The 9,369-nt window shown below is 42.1% G+C and overlaps 1 protein-coding gene across 2 annotated transcripts; it reads right to left on the bottom strand.

Annotated features, from left to right (window-relative positions):
- Positions 1-721: 721 nt before the first annotated feature.
- Positions 722-8,375, bottom strand: si:ch211-76l23.4. 2 transcript variants are annotated; one of them, XM_040042008.1, is made up of 4 exons: positions 8,239-8,375; positions 3,646-3,777; positions 3,193-3,322; positions 722-2,084 (listed from the first exon to the last, which is right to left on the bottom strand). In XM_040042008.1, the coding sequence occupies exons 2-4, from the start codon at positions 3,761-3,763 to the stop codon at positions 1,814-1,816; spliced, it is 519 nt and encodes a 172-aa protein (XP_039897942.1). In that variant the 5' UTR covers positions 3,764-3,777; positions 8,239-8,375; the 3' UTR covers positions 722-1,813. The 2 variants fall into 2 exon arrangements, with proteins under 2 accessions (XP_039897942.1, XP_039897933.1); XM_040041999.1 differs by having other exon boundaries at positions 8,219-8,350.
- Positions 8,376-9,369: the final 994 nt, after the last annotated feature.

Raw genomic sequence — 9,369 nt, 5'->3', positions numbered from 1 at the left:
GGAGAAAACACACTGAAAACAGCCGGTCGCAAAACAACCCAAAAGATCACACTGTCACGTTCTGAAAGCTGCTCTTACAAAAGCATGAAGATTTTCTTTGGCTGCTGTGTGGCGACAGCTAAGATAACAGCCTTATCTGAGGTAACGTGTAAAAATATTTTAAATTACCAGCAAGAACCCATCTTACTGGCAGTTCTTTGTTTCGCATGTTTGTGCTGTTATAGGGTAAACATGCACATATTAACATACGTATGCTACGATCAGTATTATAATTAGCAGTGCCTGCATGTTTCCTGAAATGTTGCTGAAGTTCATGGTTTTCTGTCTTCCAGCTGCTGTCTTCGGCTCTGTGACCTCAGCTCCTTGTTGCTCCTCCCACTGTGGAAAACTCAAAGAACTTTCTCCGTCCTCGTCATTTGTACCATTGTGTCATTTTACAACAAAACAGCTTTCTAATGTCAACATGGAACGTTTAAACCCCAAAAGACTGTGTCTGTACAGTCCATGCATACATCTCAGGCTTGCGTGCAGAACCGTCCCATAATGCATTGCGTTAGTGACGTCACAATTAGCGGTTCTATTCAAACTTCACTGATTCTTTGCTTTAAGACTATTACAGGAAATCTAAGTCACGCAGTTAAGACCAAAGCTTTATTCTGAGCTTTGCTCCTCAGATCAAACGAACCTCGTTTCTGAAGAAGTCCACAGCAGAACTCTCAGCTGAATGCAATAAGTGAGTTTATTTGCAGGTTATACAATGCAGCAATAGGTACAAACCAGTAAGCATGTTTGTACAATAAGCAAGCAGAGTGCAGACACAGGAAGGCTTGAATAAGGCAGCATTATCTTGATGATTTTGGTGTGTTAGACTTTTGTGTCCAATTGTTGATGATATTTTAGTAAAATGGCAGAATCCCTGAGTATTCAGTTTATTCACCAAACTGTGTCTTCAAACCTGATCTTAACCTGTGCAGAACAGGTTAGGCACAGACGTGGGCTGATACTCAGAGTTGCTCCGGATCTGGAACCAGGAAGTTTAGGAGGATTCTTTGATTCTTTATCATTGCAAGAAAGGACAGTCGTCATCAATACAAAGTAAAAAGTGGAAGGTGTTGTTGTGATGTTCTCAAAGACAAAAACTGATCTAGATCCAGGTATCCTTCTGGATCTCCAGATTCTGCTTTCAGGTGAGCTTTGCTTTTTCTTTCATTTTAAAAATAATCTACACAAAGAAAACCTCAACCAGGTCAGGGGTCAGGGTCATCAGGTCAGGCCATTGTGTTCTTTTATAATGTGTTTAAAAACACTTTTTGTTCTTTAGGCACCAGAATAACACGTGAAGAAGCAGCTATCTGGTCATTTATTAGAGTTTTGTTTTAATTTGACATGTGAGCTCTGCTTGGCTTTGAGGAAATTAGAAAACTGACAGGTATAATGGAGGTGAGCAGAAAGCTCCAGGCCGAGGGCTCCGGGGACTCTAAAGAGGTTAATACACCCGTGCAGGTGAGATCTCACCTGATGATAAAGATGATGAAGAGGTTCTGAATAAAAATAAAATGTAAAACTCAGTGCATAGAGCACATTTGTTTAGTTTCTCTGTCCACTAATTGCATTGATTAGCGAATAATGGCTGATTTGGCATTTTTCTGAATTTTCAAATGAGAGTGAGAGATGTTAGATCTCCCTATAAAAAGCTGAGCTATGCAGAAACTCATAATATTGTAAAGCCTGCTAAAAAGAATAGATTAGCTTCAGACACAAACAGCCTGAGAAGCAAACGTCAGAGAGGAAAAGCCTCGTCGTAGCCGTCCGCTTAGGACGAGGTGGGGGCCTTTTTCCTCATCACCCGCCTCTGCCTGACGACTGGAGCCACAGCAGCGCCAGTGTTGGGGTTGGTGCTGGCGCTGGTGTTGGGGTTCGGGTTGGCGTTGGCGTTGGCGCTGGAGCTGGTTGCGCGGCTGGTTTTGACCTCATCGATAAAAGTTTCTATGGCGGTGAACTTATCGGTCAGATCGCCCAGACGAGTCTTGAGGGCGTTGAACTCTTTGAAGAGGTCGTCTAAGGCCTCAGACAGCGGCTGGATCCTGAACACGGGGCGAGTGAAGACAATATAAATCAAACACACACGCAACGCTTTAGCTTCCTCTTCATCCTGTGCTAGTAGAGATTGCTGCCTGTTCGCCACACACATAACTTTCACTAAAAGTCTCTTTGGCAGCACACGTGTGATCCTCGCTGCAGTTAGTGCTCCCTGTTCTAGTTTAAAAGTCTTTTTCTTGCAGGTTTTACATGACATCTGTAAATTATGTTCATGTCTAGTTACCCAGAAATATAGGCTACAAAGACTTCTTTCTTTATACTCCTGTTGCAAACTGCACACTCTCTTCTCTCATTGTGAGTGGGTGTGTTCCTTAATGTAGACATTTATAAAGCAAACCATGTATGAAAGCGACCAACAGTCCAGGATCAATCACAACATCAAACTGTGGGTTATGACAAACACAGACTTTGATCAGTGGATCAGCAGAAAAACTGAACTAAAAGACTTTATGTAAGAAAATTAAATTTGAGGGAGAAACATGTCTGCAGCTGTGCTTATGTAACTTCTGGACCACAGCGATGTCTCGTCTGCTGACCTGCGGTGAGCGGCAGGAAGCTGCAGAGTCCCCCTCTGGAAAACCGGAGCTCCTTTCGGTCAGTTTCTATTTTGACGTTTAAATTGCCGTTTCAGCTGCAGCTTCCTCTGACGACATCGGCCGCAGAGCGTACCCAGTAAACCCCCGACTTCATTTTCAGCCCCACGGCTAAACCGCATTCCTGTGGTGCCTCTCAGAGACTGTTTCACTTCACTCACGGGGAACAGTTTGCTCGTTCGTTTACACTCTTCTGTTACTGTCATGGATTTATGTAGTGAGAAAAGACCCAAATATATGCTTTCTATTTCAGCCTCTGTTTGTCTTGATGACAGTTTTGCACACAGTTGTCAGTGTACCGGCCAGCTTCATGAGCTCGTGCTGGATTTCTGGACTTCTTTGTGCACCTATCAGCTGTGCAAATGGCAAAATTCAGCTACTGCATTAGTCGCATTATGGCAGGAACACTCAGCTAAAAGGAACACAGTAGATCTGAACTGTAAGGCACATCAGAGGTTTTGTGGCGTCATAAACGAATAAATGAGACCCTCTCTCGTACCTGGCGTAGTCCGGCAGGAGAGACTGGTGGTCATTCTGCAGGAGCCCTTTCATCTGGTTGATGATGTCGAACCGCCAGTTGTCCAGAACCTCGGTCAGGTTGGCCACATTGCGCATGTTCACCCTGTCAGCTGGGACAGAAAGTCACAGCACACACTTCACTGTTAATTTTCAGCCATCTTCACTTTGTAACCATTAGTGAGAACACACCATAATAAGCCCCAGAGGTCCTGTTTACTTCAAAAGAAATTCAGATTCAAGGAAGCTCCTGTGTGAGCCTCTTAAAGGAGTATTTCATATTTTAAGACACCAGCTTGGAACCTGCATGTACAGGTTTAACAGGCAGGCTTTCTCTGAGCAGTGTGATCTTTCACCTCTACCTTTGACCTCATCATGATGGACCCTGAACTTGACCCTTGACCCAGAGTAAACAGAGAGTAATCTGGGTGCTCACAGCCTTCCTTGAAGTTCCATTCGTCGGTGGCTTTGGACGCCGGGCGTCGCCTCTGGGCCAGCACCGTCAAGGTGGAGCCAGTCAGTACCAGCAGCAGCACGCTCAGCTTGGAGGCCATGATCGCACTCGCACCTGCAGGCAGAAGCAGCAGATGATCTGATGATGAGGAAGAGTGATTTCAATCCATCTGAGCCCCACTTTGAGCCCTCAGTTTTAACATTACCACCCTGTTAAATCGATGAATAACTGTTGTCCAGCCCAGCACAGAGGTTGAAACATATTTAACCCAAAACATGATGGTTACATAAATCCAACCAAGTTAAAATGGAAATACTGAACAGATCTCAACCCTCTGTAGTCTCATCAGTGTTGGCATCTTTAGAAGCATCCTGTGTCAGAGACCAGCACACTGATCTGTTACTGCGAGTGTGGTCTCTTTACAAACACGCCATGAAAAGTCTTCAGTTTTACGGTATTAGCTTCTCTCTCAATAAGTGAATTTAAAGTCCTCCAACACAGCGTCTGGAATAATCAGGCCCCGTGTGGTCTTAAACACCTCGTTGTCTTATCCTAACAGAGCACTTGGAGCTGTGCTGCAGCCAGAGCCTCCAGCTGGGTGAAATTTCTGATCAGACAGTTCTGATAAACATGCTGGTTGTCTTGTGCGAACTTGTTTTTATCATCTGTTGAACGCCTCAGTTATTCATGAGTCCTCTGCCTGAGCACATCCTCTCTTATAAACAGTGTAGGAAGCGACTGCGAGGCTTCTCACAGGTCCTCTCAGAGCTCCCGCCGTGACACTGTCCTCTTTACACCGGCTACAAAAGGTTTAGGGTTCAATTTGAAAATCTGGTGATCACACACAGAGTTATTGAAGACCAGAACTTCAGCCATAAATAAGTACTGGATCTCTGAGGTGAGCTGATCAGTGCTGGTTAAGGACAAAAGGAGACGTGTGTTTGAGGTTGTGGAACTTTTATTACACTTCCAATAAAACACTTTTAGTTTTTTAACCTTTATTTATCTCATAAAACATTTTGTGACTTTTGCTCTTGTAAAACAGTTTATTTACATATAAACTTTAAACGTTTGGGTCCAGCAGACAGACACACTCTCTACTTTTAAGATTGGACTTTTTTGATGAAGCATACAGTTAGAGCTGGATCACGTAACCCTGACTTTGCCCTAATTATGTTTTTCATGTCCCTCTAGCACGGTTGGTTTTTTCTACAGATATGTAGACATGTGAAAAGTTACTGTTTATCATTAACTGACTGGAGCCTTTCTCTGTGGCGTTGTTGTTGCCTGCACGCTTTCAGAATCAGAATACTTTATTGATCCCAGAGGATATTATGCTTTTTATGGGTTCCTGGGACACTGGTTCCTGCCCAGTCCAAAGACATCCTTGTTAGGGTTAACTGGTGATTCTAAGCTAGCTGTTAGTGTCAATAAGAGTGTGAATGATTACCTGTCTCTCTGAGTTGGCCCTGTGATAGATTGGCGACTTGTCCCAGCTGCTCTCTGTTTCTATAAAGCTTTAAATGCCACTCTGTTCCTCTAGAATAAACTGTTGCATTACTTTTCATTAGTTCCTAACATATAAATACACTGCTCAAATAGAGGAGAGAGTTACCACCTACTTTGACCCCTGTCTATTGCCTTAGAGGTTTTTTTGGTTTTTTGGGGTTTGTTTGTTTGTTTGTTTGTTTGTTTTTACACCTATAGTTCGTTTACTCTGGTCTGAATCAGTTGACAAGTTTGTAAACTTGTAGTTTTCTGTGATTTGATTTCTTTTCACACAGAAAAATCCAAGCGAACTCCAAACGAGCCAAAAGGAATCAGTGCAAACCACGTAAGAATCTTCAGTCTGCTGATTGGCCAGATGCGTTTGAGGCGGGAGCAACAAAAGTAAATACAGGAAGAAGATGCTGCACTCTCAAATGTTGGAGAACACAGAGAATTAACGTTCATTTCACGGATAGTTGCTAGCCCATACAGACCTTTCACCTCGCTGTATACCAGAATACAAAGCATACACTGCCATTTATTTATTTATTTATTTAATTTGCTCAAAATTGCAACGTACTCCTGCTAGGAGTCAGAAGTCAGATCACTTCCACATGGTAAATGAACCTTCTCCTCCAAAGCATTTCGGTGCAGTTGCTTTGCTCCGCACCCAAGTGCGATTACTGCGATTACAACTGTACAAATGAAAAGGATAAACACCGCAGGTCTACCTCAGAACAGAAGCCCCGCCCACATCCTGTTGATGAGGGGCAGCTAATCAGAAGAAAGCTGTGCTAAAGGTGGAGGAGCCCCAGTATGAGATAAAGAAGGATTATTTTGAACTGTGACTCATGCAAAGCTGCTCTAAAAATTGAAAACGAGAAGAACGGGTCCTTTCAAATCTTCCCCTTGTGTTTCTTTGTCTTATTTCAATCATTTAAATGTTGACATGTGTCCCACTTGTCTCTTTTAATCCTTGTTTATTCTGCTCTGCTTTGCTTATTTGCTGGCTTTACATGCAGACGCAGCTTTTCTTTTGACACCTCGTTTTTTATTGAGCACTTTAAATAATTTTGCTGTGTGAATATTGATTATTTGACTGGGTGATTGATTGATTTAGAAATAATTGGCAACAATGGTTTAACGAAGGCACTCTAGCAATTTAATTGAATCACCAGCAAACCACCAACGGCTCAGCATCACACCCAAACGACTCAGACATGTCGATAAGTTTGGTTGTTTGCATGACATTAAAATAATTGAATCGTATATTCAAGCTGCTTCTTTGTGCTCAGCCTTATGAAATGCAGATTGCCTCCTGCTGAACTGCACAATATCTGTCTGGAAACATTGCTCTGTACGGCCGAAGCGAGTTTGGTCTAGAGATTTGATTATTCCTCAGCACTGTGTAAGGCCTTGTGTGGCTTTACTACCACCGTGGCTATCAATCCTAATAAAGCAGAGAAAGGAAATCTAACTACTGGGTGTACAAACTTCTAAGTCTTCCAGGCTTGTCAGGAGTGGAACACAGGAAGAAGCGACAAACTCTCAGCTCCTGCAGTCAGCTCGCATTAAAGAGCGAGTCCGAGCCCGAGCCAGAGCGCCGATGCACAAACCAGACCTGACAGAGCGACTTAGAGGAGAGCTGCAGAGGCACGCCGAGTACAGTCTACCTCAGCAGCTTTGTGTTTGTTCCGCACATGCCTGCAAAAATACACAGAGGCAGCAGCAGACTATACAGCCGGCCTTCCTGCACATGTGTGTTTAAACAGAAATAAACCTGCCGTTAAGCTCAAAGTGAAGCGGACGGGGTTTGAAGCCATTTCAGGGATAATTCTGGTTCATTTCAACCAGCGATGTTTTCCATTGGCTCTCTCTGAGAAGACTTGTTGGATAACAAAGTTTTTTGTTTTACAGCTGTAGTCGTCTTTTTAGAATACGTGTCTGTGCTTATCATTTGAGTCTCTTTTGAATCATTCATAAACATAGCATCCTGGGGAGTATCTATCTAACTATCCAGCCAGTTTAAAATCACTCGTTTTTGGGCTGTCGAAGGAAAACAGAGGCCCTGGAGTGACTCCACACAAACTCCAAATAAAGGCAGCATACTGTGCACATATTATACATGATCATAAAAATCACCAGCAGCACTCATAATTAGTGGCCTGGTGTTGAGCGATGCCAAAATATGATTTCCAAAACCTGTATTGATTTTTGTATTTGCACATTGGTGCATCATCCAGCGATCAGAAGAGGAACTGCACCTTTAAATAAACTCTGTCATCAGGGGGGAAAAAACACTTATGTAACCAATGTTTTTATTAACTATGACCCAGTCTTTCTCCATCTTTGAGCTGCCTAATCATAGCCACACAGACTGAGTGCCTTCAGTACAACAGTTCCTTAAGTTACCTTGATTTTCTCTGAAGGTCTACCAGATTATTTTCATGCAAACCCATCACTTACTTAGGACTCAAACATATCCTTAAACCAATGGAACACACTTGACCACCCGTAGTGAAAGTATACACACTCCCACAGGATCCAAAGAAGATAACCACACACACAAACAAACACATCTTTTTGCCTTCGTCTCTGCTGCAGTTTTTCTCCTCAACATCATTTTAAGCCACCAAAATCTCATCAGCTCCAACCAGTCTCAATCTGGGAACCATGAAATAAGTTTGGCCTCGCAGTGAAGAAAGTCACATGGAAACATTCCCAAGAGTTTTTCAATATTACAACGGCAGATGCCAGATTCATGTACATGCTCTGCATTAATAAAGAACCTCATTCAGGTGCATCTCAAGTATGCATTAGACTTATGGAGCTCGAGCTTTCATGCAGCACGAATACAATAAGTGTTTTCTTGCAAAGCAAAGTAGCAATGCAACAGTTTTTAACAAAATAACGCAAAACAAGAAAACAAGAAGAAAATATAAAGAAAATGTAAAAATAATACAGTTTTAAAAAAAAAACAGAGCCCTCTGATAGTGCTTCTCTTCCTTTTCTGAACCAGCCAGCTATAAAATAAATGTGAGTAAATGATGGATATTTCTGCACATACCTGCTAATGTTAATATGTACCTGTTGTTTCGCAGCTCCTCTGCTGCAGATCTTTTCACTCGTCCCAACAGAAGTGAGTGACAGGCATGCAAGAAGTGCAGAAAGTACCAGAAGGAGAGAACGCAAGCATAAAACACACCCCTCCTACACACAAGCATGCATGCACATGCATATAAACACTAAAAAAAAACACTTCACGTTCTGAAACTCTCTCACACACACTCAGCATCAAACCTTTCCTCCGTCATTATGGAGGCCCGGTGGTCAGCACACTGTGGTTTGGGTTTGAGGCGACACTCCAGGTTTCATCTGTTTTAGCCACTGTTTGGTGAGTATATTTCCTTCTCCTGAATCCTTCAGATATGAGATCATCTGTGGATTTTACCAGCCTGTGCTTGTGCTTGGCTGAAGGATAAGAAGGAAAGAGAAAAACAGAGAGACTTTAAGAGAGACATTAAGTTGTAAACGTGTAGAAGAACAGCCCTACAAAGCACAGGCCCAGGAGCACAAAGGAACAGAGATCCCTGGTCAGTGATGATTGTCAGTATTTCTTGCTGATAAGTAAATCAAACAATCACAAAGAGACACAAAACACCAACAGATAGACAGAAAATTTAAAAGAGAAGCAAAATTATAAAAAAAAAAAGTTGTAAAACAAAAGTTACAAAACCAAGTTAAACAAAGAACAAAGACACTCAAAATTCTTTAAAAGAGATTTAAAGTAATTCATAAAGAGAAGAAAGTAAATAAAGAAAAACACACAAAAAAACACACATGCAAAACCAATGCAAGCGGGAAGACAATGACTGCAAATTCACACACGCAGGCTCAAAACTACTAACGATTTGTAAAACTGCCAAAAGGCGACGCAATATATGAGACAAGCTAAAACAAAACCAGTACAACTAGAAACTAGAAGGACACTTAATATAAGACATTCTTTGTCAAACCAAAGGGGGGGAAGCTGCAAATGAATTTAAACACTATAAAAATGCCACAGAAAGAAAGAAAGAAACTTAAAGACAGTAGGAAAGTTTTATATTTTCTACGGGACGGTGATTGTCTTTGTCCAACAAGGACAATAAAGGTTCTAGAAAAAAAATACGTTCAAACTGTAAGGTGATTGGCTGTTACATACGCCAGGCAAACGTC

Source organism: Simochromis diagramma, unplaced genomic scaffold, assembly GCF_900408965.1.
Source record: "Simochromis diagramma unplaced genomic scaffold, fSimDia1.1 OVJJ01000321.1, whole genome shotgun sequence".
Classification (NCBI taxonomy): domain Eukaryota; kingdom Metazoa; phylum Chordata; class Actinopteri; order Cichliformes; family Cichlidae; genus Simochromis; species Simochromis diagramma.
Note: the sequence above shows the minus strand (reverse complement) of the source record. Positions and strands in the feature narration are given on the sequence as shown.

Bases quoted from the DNA above. Each gene is read 5' to 3' on its own strand.
- si:ch211-76l23.4 (XM_040042008.1), bottom strand. From the start codon at position 3,763: ATGGCCTCCAAGCTGAGCGTGCTGCTGCTGGTACTGACTGGCTCCACC. The intron at 3,323-3,645 runs GTGAGCACCCAG...TTTCTGTCCCAG, and splicing joins ATGGAACTTCAAGGAAGGCT to CTGACAGGGTGAACATGCGC. The intron at 2,085-3,192 runs GTACGAGAGAGG...CCCCGTGTTCAG, and splicing joins CTCCTGCCGGACTACGCCAG to GATCCAGCCGCTGTCTGAGG.